Source organism: Dama dama, chromosome 5, assembly GCF_033118175.1.
Source record: "Dama dama isolate Ldn47 chromosome 5, ASM3311817v1, whole genome shotgun sequence".
Classification (NCBI taxonomy): Eukaryota; Metazoa; Chordata; class Mammalia; order Artiodactyla; family Cervidae; genus Dama; species Dama dama.
This window is the reverse complement of record NC_083685.1, coordinates 10,275,565-10,297,930: the sequence shown is the minus strand read 5'-3', so window position 1 is coordinate 10,297,930 and position 22,366 is coordinate 10,275,565. Positions and strand designations below refer to the sequence as shown.

The 22,366-nt window shown below is 43.3% G+C and overlaps 2 protein-coding genes across 3 annotated transcripts; one reads left to right on the top strand and one right to left on the bottom strand.

Annotated features, from left to right (window-relative positions):
* The first annotated feature begins 821 nt into the window (after nt 1-821).
* On the top strand, nt 822-3,305 carry DYNLL1 (dynein light chain LC8-type 1). The gene is made up of 3 exons (XM_061141756.1): nt 822-970; nt 1,176-1,313; nt 2,877-3,305. The coding sequence occupies exons 2-3, from the start codon at nt 1,182-1,184 to the stop codon at nt 3,012-3,014; spliced, it is 270 nt and encodes an 89-aa protein (XP_060997739.1). The 5' UTR covers nt 822-970; nt 1,176-1,181; the 3' UTR covers nt 3,015-3,305.
* Nucleotides 3,306-6,124: 2,819 nt separating this feature from the next.
* COQ5 (coenzyme Q5, methyltransferase) lies at nt 6,125-19,895 on the bottom strand. Of its 2 annotated transcripts, none has more exons than XM_061141754.1 (7): nt 19,625-19,895; nt 16,548-16,697; nt 12,927-13,148; nt 8,797-8,903; nt 7,292-7,380; nt 6,612-6,723; nt 6,125-6,527 (listed from the first exon to the last, which is right to left on the bottom strand). In XM_061141754.1, exons 1-7 carry the CDS (start codon nt 19,878-19,880, stop codon nt 6,426-6,428), a joined length of 1,038 nt encoding a protein of 345 aa, XP_060997737.1. In that variant the 5' UTR covers nt 19,881-19,895; the 3' UTR covers nt 6,125-6,425. The 2 variants fall into 2 exon arrangements, with proteins under 2 accessions (XP_060997737.1, XP_060997738.1); XM_061141755.1 differs by having other exon boundaries at nt 19,634-19,895.
* Nucleotides 19,896-22,366: the final 2,471 nt, after the last annotated feature.

Below are 22,366 nucleotides of genomic sequence, written 5' to 3'. Positions count from 1 at the left end.
CCACACCGGAAAAGACTACCTCATCAGAGCAAGAAGCCCTACCCCCACACCCCACATCAGCACTCCCAAATCCACCCAGAGGGTCCCCCACCCCCTTAACGGACATCAGCATTGCCCAGCCGGGAGATCCCACTCTTGGGAATAATCTTTAATTTATAAGGAAGCCCTCTTCCATTCCTGAGGATCTCCGACACCCGCCCCCCCCGCCCCCTATATTTCAGAGGCGGTCCGGCTGCATAATTTGCATGGTCCAATGCAATATAAAAATGTGGCGTTCCTTGTTTAAAAAAAAAATTAGAATTTCAACAGTGAGACACCAGAGCATTAAACCAAACCCTAGGGCTTCTTTTCTGAGACTGCACCGATCACTTGCCCACGAAGCCTTCCCAGCTTAAGAGATACCCTTTAGTGAAGGAACTGACTACCTCAGTCGAAAGGGTAGTTCTTTCTGACCTGGCGGGGGGCGAGGGGGCACGTAGGATACCCAACTTTCAAAGACTATCTGCGAATGCATCCTGGGACAACCTCCGAAAATTTGTAATCATTTCTCTCGGCCCTGGCGGAAGCTCCCTTTGCATCTCTCTAGCCCCAGGTACGTCCTCGCCACCCCGCCCCTGCACCATCTTCGAGATGTTTGGGCCTCACCTCGTGCGGCCCATTGCCGGGGTAACCGACGCCGAGAGCGGTGCATTGTGGTCTGCAACAAAATGCAGGAGAAAGATCCTGAGGGAACCATTGAGTCTATGGGCCAATGGGAGAGTTCTAGGGGCTGCGTCAAGCCAATAGGAACGTTTGGCGGGGGGCGGGGTCGCCGGGAGAAGGGCGGGGCTTAGGTACTAGGCGGCGGCGGCTGGCGTGGGGCTCCTTAGATGCGCCACGGCTTCGGTAGCGACCGCCTCTCTACGCGGGTGTGAGCTTCGCCAGCCCCTCCCCCAGGAGACCGTTGCAGTCGGCCAGCCCCTGCTCCTTGGTGAGAAACTCAGGGGGCTCCGCTCTCTAGCTTCGTCCCCTGCAGGACTTCTCCCGCCTTCTGTTCGCGCGGTCCGCGCTTCCTGAGGAGTGGGGTGGGGGGCGTCGTCCCGGGGTGGCGTGGGGGCGGGCGGAGTGGACCGGGGAAACTGCGCCTCAGCCCATACTCCCAACTCCTCATCCTTTGCCTCGGCCTCGCTCCTCAGGTAACCATGTGTGACCGAAAGGCCGTAATCAAGAATGCCGATATGTCGGAGGAGATGCAACAGGACTCGGTGGAATGTGCTACTCAGGCATTGGAGAAGTATAATATAGAGAAGGACATTGCGGCCCATATCAAGAAGGTGAGGACGGGGCGCGGGCGGGGGGCTCGGGCAGTTTGTGCACTGTTGGGGCGAGTCACAACTTCCTTCCCCTCGATAATGCGTCCCCAGAGCGCTGGCAGAGATCCTTGGGGGCACGCAAGGTGGCGCGGTGTAGAGGTTTCCAGAAAAGGACGCAGATGAATTTTGCACTTCTCTTGAAGATCGGCCCCTCAGCGCCCGAAGTTTTTTTTTTTTTTTTTTTAACCCAGCTCCACGGGGAAAGCGCCACCTAGCAACGGTTTCTAGGATCAGGGAGCAGCGGTTCCCCCTTCTGCATGATTGCTGCACCCAGGATCCATCTGGGTGTTGGAGAGGGGGGAGCTGCGTGGGTGTTTCCAGCAGGGCCGGAGGGAGATCTTGCCAGCCTCCATTGGGGAGTCAGTCGGCAGTTGAGGGAAAGTGGGTGGTGGTGGTTGGGGACTGGGTTGGGGGATTGATAAATGGCAGTCTGTAGAAAGCTGGTAGGTCTGCCAACTTCTCGAGCTGTGTTTTCTAGAAGGGAAGAAAACTGGCAGCCTAAGTCGTGGGAGGGTTCCAGTCGAGAATGAGAAGATGAAAGATTTCAGATGGAACAGAAATAAATACCTTTTCTGACAAAGGCAGCAACAGCAGTGCGTTTGTCTGGTCTGTAAGAATGTTATTTACCTTAATCTGAAAGACTTTCCCACTGTGTACAGTACAGTAGTAGCCAAATTTCGCCTAACTGGTCAGAGACTCGTAATACTGATTTATATAGAGAAAGATTTCACAGAGAAAGACTAGCGCTGACCCCTACCTAGAGCTACCTAGTGATGAAATTAACACAGGCATTGTAGTTCCTAGAGCTTCTGGGGGTGGGGAAAATAGGGGAAAGTTGTTAGTGCCATTTGCTAGCCTTGAGGACCAGGTGGTAGGGTAGATTGGCACCATCAGGATAGATGTGGGAAGAAGGGCTGTTGACAGTAAAGATAAAATTTGCCCAGGTGGCTGTCAGGTTTTGCTTCCAGCTTTCTTTTTACAGGGACAGTGGAGCGCCAAGTGTCTTGTCCTTTAAATTTTGATCTCCAGTGGTTTAGCTGCTTACTGAGGCTCTGTTCTTTCTGAAACCTTTTGTTTTCAGCAATACTAAACTGAGTTACAATGGTGGTATTTTGGGCTAAATACTATTCTCTTGGATTTGGGAGTACATGTCATACAGTAGGATAGCTTAGTTCTTTTAGACGTAAAACCTAGAGGGTAAACTATAACTGATGTCACCTGCTGTCCCTGAATATTATAGAAGTTAGAAGGTGTAATTACCATGATAACAAAGCACTCTCAGAGGCTGCCCTTTCTGACTTTTACCTCCCCAGCCCCCATTCCCAGTTTAGCTCAGACTGCAAGCATGTTTGCATTAATGCACTATGTAGGCGATTTGGAGCTGGGGAACATTCTTTCATTCTAAGAATTTGCAGATGCCGAAGTTCCTGCTTTCTGCTCCTACAGGCTGTTTATCTAGGAGGCAAACTCTGACCGCAGGTTTAGCACTAAAATTCTGTTTTTTTCTCCACCTCCTCCCCCCAGGAGTTTGACAAGAAGTACAACCCCACCTGGCACTGCATCGTGGGGAGGAACTTCGGTAGTTATGTGACACATGAAACCAAACACTTCATCTACTTCTACCTGGGCCAAGTGGCCATTCTCCTGTTCAAATCTGGTTAAAAGCATGAACTGTGCCACACACCTAGTGATCCATCCAAAAACAAGGACTGCAGCCTAAATTCCAAATACCAGAGACTGAAGTCTTCAGCCTTGGCCTAAGGGAACACCTCCATCTTTGAACCTTTATTGTGTTTTGTACAGGGCATTCTCTGTACTAGTTTGTGGTTATAAAGCAATTAGTAAAACAGCTTACATTTGTATTTATTTTCTATTCCATACCTCTCTGCCCCATGTTTTTTCTCTTCAAAATCCATTCCTTTAAAGAAATAAATCTGTTGAAGTGTGCGTTAATTACCGTTTGTTCAAACAATCCGTTGAAGATGGCCTATTACTTGATCTTGGGTAGGGTTGGTGGGGGTGTTTCCTTGGAGTTTCTGTGGGATGTAACAGACTAGCCTATTCAGCACTCTTTGCCCATCCTGTTCCTGTTGTGCATGGAAGAATACTACTCAGAAGTGCGTGTTGAGAAATGCATGGCAGAGAAACTAGTGGATTAACTCTTACTCCTAACCTGATAAATATCCTTAAGTGCTCCTTTTGTGATAACTGCTATAGAGTGTTCTAGGCCTTAGGCCTCAAGAGATGATGAATGTGTTGTAGAACTCCTTTAAGTTTACTGTGGCTGTAAAATGGAAATAAGCTGGTGAGAAAGTTGGGCTAATGAGGAATTTGTTGGGCTCTAGACATTTACCCTCCTCTGCCTTGGCCAAAGTATACTCTAGAGATTAAAGGTGAGCTTAAAGGGAAAAAGCTTTTGAGCAGCAGTCCTCCATGTGATTCTAATAAAGTGCAGGAATTTAAACTTAGAAACCTGCTGTGCTGTGCTTTTTAACTAGCTGTGTTCACATGTGAACTGAAGCTTTCATTAAAAGGCCCAATTAAAGTTGTGGATAAGTAAAAGTTTTCCTGCTATCAGTTTTAGGAAGACAGATTTCTGAATAAAAGCAAGTACAGCAGACAGCTTTTGTAGATAAAGGAAATGATCCAGAGGCTAAAACAACCCACACCATCTTGGGAAGCTGCAAGGAAGGTCCTGGCTTTTAGTTTCCCTTTGTTTTCAGTGTTTTTGTTTTAGACCTTGCAGCCATGCTACAGCTACAACAGAGGAAGTGATAGATCTGAATTGATCAATGACTCCATCTTAAGAGTGGAATTAAGTCTGTAACATCTTTGGGAGACTTTTTCTTAATGAGAACTTGGGGTTTTAGAAGTTCTGATGAAGCTGAACGATGTTAGGACTGGTAAAGTTTCAGGGTAGAAAGCAAAGAATTATTTAGGATGATAAAAATTGAAGAGTTTTTCCTGCTTTCTGCAGGAAAAAGATAAGGAGGTGCTGTGGAAAGGGGCTGCAATTGGGGTGATTTAGGTTTGGATTTATGTGAACAGACTGAAAGGGTTCCTCTAATTGATCTAGCTTCTTTCCCACTTTTGTGATCTGGCCATATTTGTTTGAAACCTGACGGGTATTAGGCCTCCAAAGCTGCATCAATCTTGTCGATTTTAGCTCTTCTTAGAAGTAGTCCAGCAAAGAGCCTAAAGCTGCTTTCAGGCCATAAACAGCTGGACAGTGGGAGTTCTAATTTGACCTGGCCCATATCACCGGGAAGTGACAGTTTTTATTTCTTGATTCAGATATAAGAATCACTGCCACTGAGATAGGACTGGGTTGATGGCCTATGAAAATTTTTCAGCGCCTGATCCTTGTTAATTTCAAAGGCTCCAACTGGCTGAAAACAAAATCTAAGCTGAAAGTTTTTCTAAGGTTTAGCATTTTATCTAAAGTTCTTAGGTGCTGTTCTTTGAGACACTTGTATATAGAGAGCTGTATCTGGAAGCTTTTCAATGACAGGGCAAGATCTTGTGAGTCAGTCAGTTCAGTCGCTCAGTCGTGTCCGACTCTTTGCGACCCCGTGAATCGCAGCACGCCAGGCCTCCCTGTCCATCACCAACTCCCAGAGTTTACTCAAACTCATGTCCATTGAGTCAGTGATGCCGTCCAGCCATCTCATCCTCTGTCGTCCCCTTCTCCCGCCTCCAATCCCTCCCAGCATCAGGGTCTTTTCCAATGAGTCAACTCTTCACATGAGGTGGCCAAAGTATTGGAGTTTCAGCTTCAGCATCAGTGAGGGTACATAAATGACCCTTCTGTGCCGGGACGAGAGGTAGCACATCTGAAGACATTTCAAATAGCCTTGAACCGAGGTCTCTGTAGGACCTCCCTGGTGGCTCAGCAGTAAAGGATCTGCCTGCCAATGCTGGAGATGTGGGTTCGATCCCTGCATCAGGAAGATTCGTTGGTGAAGGAAATGGCAACCCACCCCAGTATTCTTGCCTGGGAAATCCCATGGAGAGAGGAGCCTGGTGGGCTAGAGTCCACAGGGTCGTAAAGAGTTGGACATAACTTTAGTGACTCAACAACAATAGAAAGCTCTCTGAAATTAAACTGCCAGCAACTCCTAGGTTGACTTCTGTAATTTCTTACCAGCCCTTCTCCCACCCCTACCCCCTTGCAAAAGAGAAAACCCTTAAATTTCATCCACACTGAAAATATTTATGGTTTGATTTTAACATCAAACAGTGGACTGTATTAAGGAGACAAGCTCTGCCCAGCTCTGCTGAGTACCGGAGGGGGCTTGGCTATATAAATAGTTACCAAACTTTCTTTTTTTTGGCTATAAGATCTTTCTTCAAATGTATTCTGACAGGCTCTCAATTTTTTAGATGTGAAAGCAGAAGTCTGCTGGTACATTTATTCTTTCAACAAGGATTTGTCAAGTTGTTTTCTTCATGACAGGCACTGAGGACACAATAGTGGCTTTTGGTGGAAGAGTACTGAATGAATGATGAAGAAAGTGTATTTCTTTCACCTCCCTCAAGAAGAAACTGACAAAATCCATGAAAATTGTAAACTCATTTAGTGTTTCAACTGCACAGTTCTAGTTGTGATCCTTAGCCCTATACTTTGGGCCTTGGCTTTTGGCCCCAGACTTAGTCCTAGGCTGAAAGGTATAGCTAGCAAGTTTTCTGGTTCAAATAATCATTGAATTCAAATAATTCATTATCCCTCTGGAAGGCAGCACTGGCAGAGAAACTACAAATACACTTCAAAATTGAGTTTCAGTGCTGGTTTTACCTTAACCACATACTGCACAGCCAAGAAAAAATAGGACTTTAGCAAAAGTACAGACAAATAACTCTGGGAGAAGGCCTGAAGCAGCCCCTAAGGAAAGCTGCAGTCAAGTGACAGGAACTTGTTTCTTTTACTTCGAGATTGGTCAGATCAGAACATGGGTCCAAGGCACACAGCCTTATGCAGAGATGTTCTGCTGCTGGTCACACTAACCAGATTATCCTCCAGCTCCAGACTTCTGACAGGATGTGACTGGTTCACGCTTCAGAATCTTAAAGGAGTTACAGTTTGAAACCAGAATGAATGGCTACAATGCCTGATGTGAGATTTTCATAAGTCACCTTCTGAAAACCTGCATCTTCTATCATCTCCTTGAATTCCTCCTAAAACACAAAGAAAGATACAGCAGAAATTACCTGGATTTTAACTGTGGGGCCTTGGGTTGTAAGCTATAGATTTTTTTGTACCTGAGATGGGAATTGTCGGATACTCTCTACAAGGTATTGATAGGACTTCCAATCTCCTGCAATGACTTCTCCCAGGACAGGAATGACCTGGAAGCTATATACATCATAGAGCCTAAAAAGGCAAAAGATTAAGATTAGAACGTGACCGTTAATAAGCAAGAAGGTCTAAGCCTGCAATTATAAACTCAAAAATGCCTATAAGGGTCAAGCAAGTACCTGAAATAAGTGACCCAGTTGAGGGTGTGGTGACAGGCACAATTAGGAAGGTCCAGAAAAGTGGGGAAGGGGCAGCTACTACCCAGCTCTGATTATTGCCATATGGGAATATGGGCTTAACCAGGGTTGCCATATATCTGATTTCTCAAGTGAAGTTGGAAATCCAAATTTTTATGTAAAATTTCTCAATTTTAAAATACAGACATCTAAGTCAATTTTCTAAAATAACCATGAGCCAAACAAAATACATATGCAGGCCCACTTGAGTCTCTGGTTACTGGTTTGAGACTCTTCTGGTCTAGGTGTTATCATTCAGAACTGGCTGACCATAGAGATGGCACCGTCCCTCAGGGACTCAGGGACTTTGAGGTTCGTGCTTAAAGCTACTGGTTATTTTCTATCCATTTGGGGATAGGAAACCCTTGGCTGGATGGTGAAAATCAAGCCCTGTTAACAATACCAACCTGGATACAAGGGGATTGTTTACTTGGCTGAACTCCAGACAGAGAAACCTTCCTCCTGGTTTCAGGACCCGATGGGCTTCCTGTAGTGCCTGAGCAAGACAAGAACAACAGGACACACTCCTCAGCAGCCCTCACTCATCTCTGGGAGGCTGAGGCGGCACTGGCTTCTGGGGGCATTATAAAGAATGTTTCCCATAGATCCCATGTTCAACCTCAGTTGGGAAGCTGTAACAGCAGAACAAACCCACAGTCTCCTAAATCTTTTAGCCATTCCGCTGCCCATGACTAGAGAAGGTTACCTGGAGTAATCTAAACTGACTCAGATTGGGGGAGGGCAATTTTTGAATTACTTCTCAAAATCACGATGGATATCCCTCTTTGACCCAGCAATTTTCCTTCAAAGAGTCCATCTTACAGAAATGCTTCTACTGTGGAAATGACGTGGGGTTATTCATTACAGCACGATTTGAACAGCGTAAGAGCAGAAGCATCTTAATCATCAATGAGAGACTGGTTATATTAGGGAATATGTATACAAATGGACTCGATGAAGCTATTTAAAAAAGGAAGAGCAAGAGTTCTTTATGTGCTGACATGGAAAAGTCTGCAGATATAGATATATATTTTTTGCAGGTATATCTTTAAGGGGAAAAAAAAGCAATGGGCAAAATGTTTCATATGCTAATATTTGTATTAAAAAAAAGAAAGGAAATGAATACACTTAATATGCACAAGACATCTTTGCAAAGATACGCCACTCGGAAATTGGTGATCACAGAAAGAGAAGGCACTGAATGGTTAGCACACAGGGATGAAGATTTTTTAGTGATATATCCCTTTTGTGCTGCTTGAGATTTGAATTTATTAAAATTTTTTTTTTTAATTTAAAAAGAATAATAAATTGGCTATAGACACAGGAAAAAAATGAAATTAAAGTACCCCATAATCGACATCCCACCCAAGGCAGGCAACCACGCAACTGGAGTCCGCGTTACAGAAATGAAACTGGGGGCCTCGCCTGTCATCTTCAAATGTTTGGACAGAATGTTCAAGTAGAAATAAAAGAAGAGCTGCATCAAATTAAGGGCTGAACATTCCCTTCTTCCAACAGAGGATCTGTGAATCTAGCCACCTTCTGCCAAAATAGGGGCTGAGTGCCTTTTCCTGTGTCAGCCTTGGGAATTGCTCTGATCTGCAAATTCTGAGTCAGGAGGCTTCATGGAGAGAGAGGAAGCAGATGACATGAGAGAGCAAGACTGACAGGCTCGAAGATATGAATACTGACTCAAGCAACAAAGGCTTCTATGGGGATCTGCTCTGTGGTTTTGGTTTTTTCAATTTTGTGAGCAGGAAAATTGGCAGTTTAAAGGATTAAGACCTCTCAGCCGGAAACATTCAACTGAGCTGGGCCTGGAGAAGAATCTCTCCCTTTCCTCATTCACTGTGGAGCTACCCCCAGAGAGCTAATATCCTGGGTCACGCCAGCAGAGGCGGCCATTGGTTACCTGATCAATGTGTGTGACGTTCCGGATCCCGAAGGCAATGGTGTAAACATCAAACTTGTCATCGTCGAAGGGCAGTTCTTCTGCATCTCCCAATATCCAGGCAAGTCCTGAAAGAGAAAAGCAGTTCTGGCCTCAGCCTGGGCTGCTGTCTCCTCTGCACCCAGGGAACTGTCAAACCTGGGAAGGGGGTTGTGGGAACCCCTGAATTTGTAGTCAGCTGGACAGAAGTGTGGGTACCCTGAACACCCTGTTTGTGGCTGTCTTGTGAAGTGGGGGCAGTCTTGTGGCAATAAGCCCTTAAAACTGTGGAATCTGATGCTAACTCTGGTATTTAGTGTTAGAATTGAATTGAATGGTTGGACAGCTGGCTGGCGCTGGAGAATTGGAGAACTGTATGGTGCTGGGGGAACATCACACGTGCGGTATCTGAAGCGGTGTCAGAAAACACACACCTGCCTTCTCCAGTGGATTCCTGGCCACCGTCTTCAGGGTGTCCTTCAGTCCTGAACACTTGAAGTTTCTGGTGTCCTTGAAGTTTAGAAGAAAGTTTCCCCCAAGGTTCTCAGAGTAGACACTGGTTACTTAGTTATGCCTTACTCTTAAGCAATTTTTATCCAACTAGGTGTAAAGCATTGTGGTTAAGAGCCCAGGTCCTGGTGTTGCCTGGGTTCTAATGCCAGCTTCCCCAACTAGTAGCTATATAACCTTTTTTTTTTTTTTTTTAAATAATACAAGTTTTTGAATAGAGTTACTTTTTATTTCTGGCTGCGCTGGGTCTTTCTTGCTGTGGGGGCTTTTCTCTAGGTGCAGAGAGCAGGGGTTGCTCTCTAGCTGTGGAGCACGGGCTTCTCATTGTGTGGCTCCTCTTGTTGCGGGGCGCAGACTCGAGGCTCCCAGGCTTCAGTAGCTGCAGTCTATGGTTTCAGAAGCTGCAGCTCCCGGGCTTTAGAGCACAGGCTGAGTAGTTGTGGTGCATGGGCTTAGCTGCTTCACGGCATGTGGGATCTTCCCGTACCAAGGATCAAACCCGTGTCTTCTGTACTGGTAGGCAGATTCTTTACCACTGGGCCACCAGGGAAGCCCCTAGCTATATAATCTTGGATAAACTATGTTGCCTCAGTTTCCTCATGTGTAAAGTGGAGTCAATAATAAGTAGTACCTACTTCAGATAGTCATTAGAATTTATTCTAAGTACATAATTTGGCATAGTTATTCATTCTACTGGACTCACAGAGAAGCAGGGTGTCTTGACCCCAAGTCTGGTCATGAATTCAGAAAACACCCAAGGGAGCTCCCTATCAGGATAGCTATATCCTCTGAGAATCCTGATTCAGCTTCAATATTATTCAACCTGCAGTGAATCAGACACGAAGTATGATTCAATGGAGAAGGAAATGGCAACCCAATCCAGTACTCTTGCCTAGAAAATCCCATGGACGGAGGAGCCTGGTGCAGGCTACTGTCCTGGGGGTTGCAAAGAGTCGGACACAACTGAGCGACTTCCCGTCACTTATGATTCAGAAAGGAGGCTTCATAGAGGAAGGTAGATGGAAATAATCTTCCTGGGAAGCACGCTAACAGTATTTAACAAGAGCCTCAGCAATGAGCATACCCTTTAACCTAGTCATTTGATTTTTTTGGAGGAAGACATTAATGACATTATCATCAAAGCTACTGCTTACTAAGCCCACGAGGATGAGGTCTATGTAATCATTTTACATACATTATCCCCTACAGGCCCTCTGCAGTGAGAATGCAGAGTCCTAACCACTGGACCACTGGAATTCTTTATTGAATTTGGTTACAATATTGCTTCTGTTTTATGCTTTGATTTTTTTGACTGTGAGGGGCATGAGGGATCTTAGCCCCCTGACCAAGGATCGAACTCCCACCTCCTGCATTGGAAGGCAATGTTTTAACCCTGGACCACCAGGGAAGTCCCCAGAAATTTTGAATAACATGGAAAAATCTCATGATACAATGCTGAATTAAACAAAGCAGGATACTAAATTGTATCTCCAAGATGTTGTCAATATTATAAAAAGGAAATGATTGGGAAAAAGGTAGGGAGGAAATATACTAAAATATTGAGGGTCATCTCTGGATGCTGGAACTATGGTTAACATTTACTTCTTCATACTTTTTCAAATGTTTGATTTCTTTTTTTTTTTTCCCAAATGTTTGATTTCTAACATCCCAAATTTTCCCAAATATATCACTTTTATAACCCATCAAATCTTTTTAAGGTTTCTGCCCTCCAAGCTTCTACTTTGGGAGGAAGTGCTACATGTAATAAAACACATAATAGCGCTACACAAAAATGCCTTTATAAAAAAAAAATGCCTTTATACATTAACTTTTATAACTGTTAAATCATTTCTAGGATCCTTCTACTTCGTTTCAACTTTATTTTGGCATGATATGTGTTGCAAAGGCATTATTATTGGAGACTGGTACCTGGTAACTCAGCTGGTAAAGAATCTGCCTGCAATGCAGGAGACCCTGGTTCAATTCCTGGGTTGGGAAGATCCCCCGGAAAAGGGAAAGGCTACCCACTCCAGTATTCTGGCCTGGAGAATTCCAAGGACTCCATGGGGTCGCAAAGAATCGGACATGACTGAGTGACTTTCATTTCACTTTCAAAGCAAGGAGGAAAAACAAAACCAAACTAAGAAGCACGTAATGATTCTTACATAGGTGGATCTGTCTTGGCTGTTAGGAGAGCCTGAAGGGCAAGCTGTGCTATGGCAGAGATGATTCCAGAAGTGGAACGTTACCCATCATTCCCATCTTTGTTCTCCACTCTTCGTGGCTGAGCACCAGAGAGAAGGGAAACACGTTTCTCAGTAGGAGTAAGAACACAGTGCCTTTGTCTAGAAACACTAGTGACTGTTGGCCTTCTGATCAGTGTTGATGGTTAACAAAAGAGCCCTTCATCTGTGGGGCCAAGTGGGCTGCAGTTCGTCTAGGCAGCTCGTTCTGGGGGTGGAAGTAGGAGGAGGAAGAATTGAGCTAAAATAACCATAGACACTCGTGGTGGGGAGGTGGTGGGGGAGGAGAGAAGTGCTGATGCTAACCCAAAGGCCTTGGGTTCTTTGTTGGGTACCACTGCCTCTCACCAGGGCTGCCTGCAGCGCTCGGCCAGTGTGGAAGAGGGCAGTACAGTGGCTCTGAAAAGCCGGGTAAACATGCTGCAGCTGCCAGATCAGTACGTCTACTGGGGCAAAATACTGGGGGCAAAAGTATTTCAAAATATTAAAAGAGAAAGCCAAATATAAAACGTGTATCTTTAAGCTAGAGCAGAAACTGTCTATTTGGGAGCTGCAGCAGCAGCCTGGAGACACCCAGTCCCTTCCCCCTTGACTGTAGAGTGGACCGTGCGAGGGAAGTTTGAAGAGTACCATTTACGGCTGATTCTTCAACTGCATCAGTTGCGCCCTCTGAGAAACCCATGCTGAAACAGAGGTAGGAGGGCAAAGTTTTTTTTTTGGTGGGGGGTTGGTTGGGGGGTGAGGGGAGGCACCTGGAAAAAAAATAAAAAGAAGAGGAAGCAAGCATGTGTGGGAAGAGCCATAAGACCTTGATGCAGACCTGAGAAAGCCCCAGCCAACCCAACAGGGGGCTCTGGAACAAAGACTGCCTGTGAAGAGAGCCCCACGTGGCATATGTTCAGGCCCGGGAGCCCCATTGTCCTCAGTCACTGGCTGGGTGCTGCCAGGTTGGAAAGCTGAGGCAGAGCTTAGTTTTGGAAGGGGGATGAAACAGCTCAAGAATAGGGCATTGGGGTCATTGGAGAGCTGCTGGAAATTGAAAGCCAAACTTCTGTCTCAGGGTTCAAGAGCTGAGACCCAAAGAGTCAGTCCCCATTTTGGATCTGCCATTTAAACTGCATGACTTGAACAAGATACTTAACCTCTTTGGGTCTGGGTTGTCTCCCCTGTCACTTGAGGCTGATAACTGGTTGCTGAAATAATGTATGTAATAGTACACATGCTGGGCTCCGCCACACAAATTATCTTCCACTCCTGTGTATCTGTAAGTTTTTGAAATCTGGAAAAGAAAGCACTTCAGCATTGTACACCTTCCATCTTATAAACACCTCCTCCAGGTCCACTTTCTGCAGGACTTACCAGCTTTGTATCCTTGGGCATGGGCTTTCTGTTTTCCAATCTTTAGCATCTCCTTGTTGATGTCACAGACCATGACACGAGAACCGCCCAAGGAATCCTCTTCATTCTGGTACTTTCTGGCAATTTCTTCCCAGGATAAATTTTGTTGGGCCCTTAACTGCTTCTTCTGCTTTCTCTGATGCTGCGCCTGAACATAATTAAGGAACCGGAATGCAATGTCACCTGTGGGAAGCCAACAGGAGGAAAGATCAAACACAACTGCAGCATTTCTTAAATCCAAAAGGAGCAACAAAGGTACAGGGGTTGAGGAGTGTATGAAAACTGAAGGTTGTACTCATTTCAACAGTTAATGTTTTTTTTAACAGCAATTTTTTTTAACTGCTAAGATTCCTTAAATAAAAAACCTTTAAAAACTGCATATGTAATGCATGGACACATTCTTACTCTAAAAGCCTCAAACTTAAATATATAGAATAAAACACAAAAGTTGCCATCTCTGTCCACACTCTCCAGATACAACAAGTGTGAAGAGCTGAGTGTAGTGCTTCCTAGTCTTTTTCTAATAATTTTTGTGATGGTAACACGAAGGTACACTCACAAGCAACAACAGCTCACTGCCCCACCACTTCCCATAGCCAGCTCAGTTCCTCACAGACCGTCTTTCCCAATCCCTTTAGCGGTTTCTTCTGTTGGTTACAGCTATTTCTTTACTCACAAAATTTATGAAGTGATCCCGCCCCCATCTCTGCTTGCCTCTGTCCTCCCAATATATTTATATCACTTTTAATAGTTCCTCACAGATACCTTTGTAACCTAGAGTAATGAATTAATATGTATTTTCTTTCTTTTTTTAATTTTATTTATTTTTTTGATTAGAGATGTTTCGATATTTATTTACATAACAAATTGCCAGCCACAGGCATTTAGTTTCTGTGAAAATCTCCAGGTTCAATAATGAGTTAAATAGTCTGGCTATACTGACACTATAATACTGTTATGTGACAAAGACAAAACTATAAGTATGAAGGCAAGTAAAACACAAACAGGCAATATTTCTTACCAGTCTGTCCTGAGGACAATGCCTGCCCTTTGCTGTCAGAATCCTACAGTTTCAGTACACTATTGATAGGGACATGGTTTAGAGAGCAAAGAATTCATATAAAAAATATTACATAGGAAACCAAAGAAGTACAGATGTAATGGATGAGGCTGTCAGGGAGTTTAGTGGGTGCTTCGTCCACTCATATGTGAACAACAGGTTTGAATACATTTTCGTCTGTTCCTTACCCCTTCTTCACATTAAGGAGTGAAGGGCAATTAAGCAATGCTGAAAAATCCATAGTCATCCACCACTCAAGGAACACGTTGCATTTCTAACTATGGAAAGTAAACATTTCTAGAATTTTAAAATGATAGATTAGGTAAGTTCAGAAAACAATGGCACCTAGTATAATGCTTGGAACCAAAGGGTATATTTCTTTTTTTTTAATTTTTATTTTTAATTAGAAGTACAGTTGATTTACAATATTTCAGGTATATAGCAAGGTGACTCAGTTATACATATATTTTCATTTTCAGAGTCTTTTCCATTATAGCTTATTACAAGATATTGAATATAGTTCCTTGTGCTGTATAGTAGGTCCTTGTTGCTTATTTTATATGTAGTAGTATATATCTGTTAATCCTACTCCAAGTTTATCCCTCCCCCCTTATTTTTTTTCTCCCCCCTTATTATTCCATCAACTATAGATAGTATCTCTTGACTCCTTTCAACCTTCCATCATATATATATTTGCTCACATATATATGTGTGTGTATATATATGTATATATATATACATATGTTCTATCAAGCCTGATAACATTGTATTTGTTCTATAGCTCTAAGGTTTCTGTGCTTTGTTGATGGTTTGAGTTTAAAAGCAGAGAATGAAGTGTTTACATTATTGTGACCATGTTGTAAATACTGTTTAGGCAAAGCCAGTGCTTTCAGGTTCATATTTCCCTTTTCATAATGCTGTTTCCTTGTCATTGTTTTCTTCTTACACTGTTTATAAGAAATACAGCCTTAGGTTTTTCCATTTTCTCCATCCAATTAGGTATTCTCCAGTCACTTTCCTATAAGTTTAAATATAATTATATGTACTCACACGAAACAACTTAAAAACATAAATGAGGGTTATATTATATCCATTGTAAATAACTTTTCTTTTTTCTTCCCACTTAATATGTCCTTGATACTGTTCCATCAGTATTTATAGGCTTTTCTCATTCTTTTAAATAGCTACCTATATAGTATTGACGTATCTTAAAGTCATTTCTTCATTGAGGTAGAAATAGGTTACTTCCAACTTTTCACTATTACTAAAAATTATGCAGTGTGAGCATATTTGTTACTGTATGTTTTAAATGTCTTTTTAAATATATGGGCTTACTTTTTAATTGCATTTTCTAAATGGGCAGTTGTTGGCATGTGGTAATGTTACTGGCTGGGGTGCACTGGAGATGGTGGCACCTCTGACTGAAACTTCTCTGTAGCCATATCTCTGTGCAAGTTTTTTTTTTTTTCTTTTCAGATTAAATGTCTAGAATTGGAATTGTGGGATCCTAGACTAAAAAGCATTTTAGATTTTGATAGATTCTGCTAATGTCCTCTACCTCACTGCCCTCTGTGCTTCCTTTTGGGGAGAGGACCACACCAATAAAGCCAAACATAAACATGGACATTATTCTATTGCCATTTATTATTATACATTATTCTATCAGTATAGATTATTACATTATACGACATTTTTCTCTCCAAATGCCTAGTGTGTACCAAGAAACAAAGGACCATGCATAAATAAAAAGAGGTTTTTTTTCCTCCCCAATAAAAGAGGTTTTGATATCTGATATGATAGTAGATTAGGCAGAAAAGGCTGCCTTGAAAACTTATATGATAAAAGCCCCTCCCCTCCTCAGCAAAGAAAGAAGGCAAGTGGGCTAAAGGTTAAACAGTAAGCAAAAATAGTTGTTTAGATGGGGAAGGGACACTGGAGGAAAAAAACTGATTAGTTTACTTTGTAATCCTCTGAATTTTAGAAAAATGACAGGCACAAAGTTGATATTCTGTGTTTTTGATTGGCATTCAGTAGGGCTTCCCTGGTGGCTTAGTTGTAAAGAATCTACCTGCCAATGCAGCAGACAAGAGTTCACTTCCTGATCCTGGAAGATCCCACATGCTGTGGAGCAACTAAGCCACAACTACTGAGCCCATGCGGTGGAGCCAGGGAGCCACAACTGCTGAGCCCACGTGCTCCAACTAGTGAAGTCTGTGCACCCCAGAGGCTGTGCTCTGCAACAAGAGAAGCCCCCACAGGGAGAAGTCCATGCCCACAGCTAGAGAGTAGCCCCTGCTCACTACAATCAAAGAAAAGCCTGAGCTTCAGTGAAGACCCAGCACAGCCTACATAAATAAAACTAAAAAAAGAAAAAAGAAAAGAGTAAATCTTTCTGAGAGGTGTATTGATTTTCAATCACCATGTTCAGCCTAATGGAAGGTGAGCTAGCTCATTACAACAAGAAAAATTAATTTTTGTAAAAGGAGCTCAGTGTTACCCAAGGAGACCAAACTGGACATTACCTGTGCCTCCAGCAACATCCAGCAGCTGGGTCCCAGGAAACGGGCGCATCTTCCAGAGCAGCAAATCCTTCCAAACTCGATGGATACCAAGACTCATCATATCATTCATCACATCATACTTCTTGGCCACACTTTCAAACACCTGATAGACTTGACATGAGAGAAACACAGCATGACTGGGCTATTAATAATATTAACCTGGAAAAGACCTAAATGTAAGAAAGTTCCCCATTCCCCCCATAAAATAACTATCTGCAAGGTGGAGCCAAGTCATAATGCTTGATGCCCAAATCTGCACGTTACCACTTTAAAAAAAAAGGCTTAACTAGGGACTTCCCTGGTGGCCTAGTGGCTAGGACTCCACACTCCCAATGCAGGGCACCCTTGTTTGATCCCTGCTTGGGGAACTACATCCCACATGCCACAGCTAAGAGTTTGCATGCCACAAGGAAGACGGAAGATCCTGCCTGCCGCAACTAAGACCCAGTGTATCCAAAAAAATAAAGAATTTAAAAAGGCTTAAATTTCTTCAAGTAAGAAATAAGTCAACCTCTTTTCTGTTATCTTAGCTTCACATAGGACCATTACCTTGCAATAATGCCATGCACATACTTAGTAGTAAATCGCTTTCTTTTTTGGCCACACTGCATGGCTTGCGGGATCTTAGTTCCCTAACCAAGGATCAGACCCAAGCCGAGTCCTAACCACTGGACCGCCAGGGAGTTCCCCAGTTTCCATTTCTTAGAGGAAGGGGCGGGGGGATTGGAATTTTTCTAACAGTATCATGATTAAAGACAACAAAATCCATTAGAAAGACATGAAAAATGAATGGGAAGACCTCAGCTCATCTCTGCCTGTGTGACTGAGAAAAACCTCAGGTTCAACTTGGTGGGCAGATGAATGGTAGGATGTGAGTCAGGGCCAAGTTGAATTGTAGAGAGTTCTCGTGACTCTCCACAGGACCAAGGAAGAATGTGGAATATGGACTGGCTGAAGAGTTAAGGAATTTACTATCAAAGATGCTTCAAAGCACAGGCTACATTTAACTTCTTTGTATCTCCATTTCTGTTCATGAGATAACAATATCAGTGCGAGCCTCCTACCTACCTGCCAAAAGGACTGAATCAGGTAAAGAAGGGGAGATATGTTGAGTTCCTCAGATGAAATGTGCTGCTAAGACCCAAAACATTACTGTCCTCTGCTGAATCAGCAGACAATAGAGCCCTCCTCCTTTCATTCAATTTTGAACATCTATTCTCAACCCTGGGATCCTATAAGCTTGCTCTTTGCTTTTGAACATCTGGGATATTTAGAGGGACACTGAGGCTCAACCCATTGAGTATAAGCCCTTCTTGCTTTATGTGGTTCTAATATGCAAGAATTTCAGTTATTGTGGTTTAGTTCAATAACAACAGTCCTCTAGCAACATCATTCAAATACAATGGTATATTAACTGTGAGTAATTGCATGAAGTACAAATCTTGCTAGTAGCCCTTCATTCCACAAATCATGCATAAATAACAGATATGCATCATGATCAGAAACCAATTACATCACTTCCCTCACAGTTTGTAGGGGGTTGGTCACTATACATCCCTTATTCACATGCAGACAGCAAAGCATGTAGCTGTGTGTGTTACCTTCTGATCTCAGTTGTGACTCTCTGTGGCATTTTACAAAACTAGATAATTGAAAGAGAAAACTGGACTACAAAAATGAAAGTGCAACAAAATAATGAAAAGGGATAAACTTGGAGGTGAAATTTGAACAGAATGTCAGTGGAATCATAGGAGAAACATGACCATGGGGATGTCGATACTGCCACCCCAGACATTTTGGAATTGCAGCCACAGGAACTCTGGGAAGATGAACTTATGAAGTTTACTATCATTTTACCTGGCTCCACTTATTTCACCCCACAACCAGTTATCAAGCTCCTAATGTGCATCAGATGCTGAGAACACAGTTATGAGCGAGTCTTAACTTTCTGGGGATTCACAATGAAATGTGTTAATTTAAATTTGATATTCAAGGAGTTATAGTAGAGCTATGCATTTAGTAAGGTTGAGGTAAAAGATAATACAATATACTAGCCTATAAGAGGATAAAAAATTCAGTGGTAGGCTCTTTTCTTATTTCCTGGGTGACTACAGGCCAAGTTAAGAAACCTCTCAGAGCCTCACCTTATCCATCTGTAATGTGAGCATAATACCTTTCTCATTACAAATGGTACAGCTGGAATTTTAAAACAGGTCTTTTCCTTTCCCAAGTCTTATGGTGAACACAAAAAAGTGCTGAACAATATCTAACACTTATTGAGCAATTATGAAGTGCCAGGCATTATTCAAAATTCTTCAGTGTATGAAGTAACGTAATCTTCACAAGAACTCTATGAAAGAAATTACTATCTTCCCTATCTGGCAAATTTGGAAGCTGAGGCACATATTAACAGAAAATAGTTTCCTTCTTTCTTTCTATAAAAGACGGCCTATCCCTTTAGCAAGAGAGTAACAATATGGGCTCAGTAGTCAGACCGAACTGCGTTAGTGCCACCACTTACTATGTTAAACTGGGCAAGGTTTGGCTTAACCTTTAAGTCTCTATTTCCTTATGAGTAAGATGGAATAACAATACTCACCATCAGGAAGTTGAAATGAGAATTGTAAATAATGTCTGCACTCTGCTTGGCACATCATAAATGCTCAACTGATGGGGTTCTGTGATAATTACTTGAAAAGAGGAGGCTCTAAGTTTGGCAGAGACAGACTAAGGGTACTCCTTGGAGGTCAGGACTGCACAAGTTAATGCATCAGAGGCGCGTGCGTGCGTGCTAAGTGGCTTGAAGTAGTCGTGTCCGCCTACCAGGCTCCTCTGCCCACGGGGATTCTCCAGACAATAATACTGGAGTGGGTTGCCCTGCCCTCCTCCAGGGGATCTTCCCGACCCAGTGGATTCTTTACCACTAGCGCCACCTGGGAAGCCCCTCAGCGGAGCTCACAGGACTTCAAATCAACCCTTGGTTTGGGCAGAAGAAACTAGATCGTAGACAGTCAGATCCTCCCCATTCACCCTCTCACCCCTTTCACCTTTGCCCCCCTTCTCCTCTTCCGACACAGTCTCAAACCCGAAGTGCGTTTCGGTTGCCTCCTTCTCTTGGGACAAGAGCCGTGCACCCAGGGGGCCCCTGGGCGAGGAGCTACGAAGCCCGGGGAGCCTGCAGCCCGACACTGCCCGCGACCACCCACGGCTGCAGGAGCTCCATAGAGCCCAGCTCCCGAGGGCTGCCATCTTGACAGTCGGGTGACCGCTGTCAGACAGGACGTAGCGTTGCATCGCTAGACGGCTGACGGCGGCCGACCGGAGACACTATTAGCTGAACGCGTCTTGAAACGTGATGTTCAGTAGCTCTGCAGGATCTCTGGGATCCTGAGGCTATTTCGTCTTTGAGTACGCGAAATCCCCTTTTCTCTGTTTTCAAGTTAAATATAGAATTCACAAGGAATCAGCGGACCTTAGGGAGAGCCCCCGGTCACCTGGTCGACACCAGGTCTCTGAATCCTGCCCATCTGTAGGGTGTTCGTGTCGCTCAGTCGTGTTCGACCTTGCGATCCCACGGACTGTAGCCCGCCAGGCTCCTCTGTCTGTGGAATTCTCTAGGCGAGAATACTGGAGTGGCTAGCCATTCCCTTCTCCAGGGGATCTTCCCAATCCAGGGATCAAACCCCCATCTCTTACATGTCCGGATCGAATCCGCGTCTCTTGCGTCTCCTGTATTACAGGCGGATTCTTTACCATTTGAGCCATCAGGGAATCTAACTCCGGAGATACCAAGTAGCTCCCTTTTTCCGGTGCGGAAGAGGGCAAACAGAGCTTTTGAATCAGTAAATGACACTGAGAATGGATTCTAGGAATCCCTTTGATCGAAATTCTCTGGTGATTTGTATGAGAGGGATGTGCAGAATAATCTTGAGAAACATATGCTAGATTACTCTGAATGATAGACATAGGAAAGACAGTTCTTTGGTCTTTCCACCTTATGAACCTAGGAAGTTCATAAATGGGAAGGAAAGCTCTGGTATGTATTTAACTTACTTTTATTTATTTACTTTTTGGCTACGCCCTGCAGCATGCAGGATCTTAGTTCCTGGACCAGGGATCCAATCTGTGCCACCTGCAATGGAAGCTGGATTCTTAACCACTGGACCACCAGGGAAGTCCTTCTGGTATCTATCTATTTAGTAAGTCACAACCAAGCACCATTCAGCCTGTCTCCTACTATCACAAAGCTACATTTCTAGCTCCAGCTGGCACAGAATGAGTGCTTTCCTTTAACCTCAGACTTTCCCATTATTTTCTATGGAAAGGGTAACATAGACCATCTTGTGGAAAAGAGGATAGAGGTGGTGAGTTTTATTTGGATTTCTATGTGCTTCTGCTTTACTTCTCTGTAAATGTATGTTTCCTGTAAATGTTTCACAAGGAGAAAGTGCCAAGGCCCCTAAGAAACTACTTTGAAAGTGGAAAATCTTTTCTTGGCTTAATGTAGCCTAACAGATGGACACCTACTGCTTATTTTGGAAGAACTGCATGGGGCTTTCTCTCTTTTTCTCACTTTTAAGAGTGATAGAAGAAAGAAATGATTTACCCCTGTCATCAGAGTTCCCACACCTTTGTTAAAGGAAATAAAAAATCACCCAGGAATCTTAGTGTATCTTCCAAATCTAGTCATACATAAAAATGGACTTTTAGGGTTTTCTAGACTTAATTTGCGGAGAAGGCAATGGCACCCCACTCCTGTACTCTTGCCTGGAAAATCCCATGGATGGAGGAGCCTGGTAGGCTGCAGTCCATGGGTCGCTGAGAGTCGGACATGACTGAATCGACTTAGCAGTAACAGCCTCAGACTTAACTTGATGCATTATGTAGCCACTCTCTCATTTCAGTATGATTTGTGGGGGATGGAAACTGGGAAAGAAAAAACAAGATAAGGACTGGTGGAGGGCGTTTAAGAAACGTTAAAATATATGAGATTAGTATCTAATTTCTTTTATCCCAGCTAAAACTGTTAAGTTCAAGAAATTGACTTCTATATACTTATTAATGTTTTGTATAACATATGATGATTAAAAATAAACCCCAAAGGGCCTAATTAGGTGATGTCTAGGATTTTGTCTGTTTATTTATTTGTTCATGTATGACTGCCAAAATTCCACTCATCTTTCTATGCTCAGCTCAACTAACATCACCTCTGGGGAAGCCCTCCTTTATTCCTAACTTTTTGTACTTTTCTCCTTCAGGCCTCTCCTCTGGTCAGCATTTTGTGTTAACTTTATTATAGTCTTATCACATTCTCCCATTAATGTATTTTGGAATTCTTTGTTCTCAGCACAGTGCCTGGCATATAATAGGTTTCTAGCTAGCTAAGGTTAACCTTATTTACTGTTATAAGAATTATTTATCTTTTTCACAGTGTTTTTCTGTGATCCTTTGAATCTCAAACTGCTATGGTTGGAAGGAGTCATTTATAATGTTTCAAAGTATGGGTGGGTGTCATATGGTTTCTAAAATACCTATATAATTTTCTAAGTCTCAATGTCCTTATCTGTAAAAGGGAGAACAGCTTATCTTACAGGTAGTTGAGAACATCACTTATTAACTGTGTGATCCCATTTCCTCATCTTTAAGTTTGAGTTATTGTGAGGAAACATGTGATACTTCATATAAACTGCACAGAGCAGTGTCTGCTAATAATAAGCACTCAGTGATAACTATTAGGGCTTCCCTGGTGGCTCAGATGGTTAGGTGTCTGCCTGCAATGA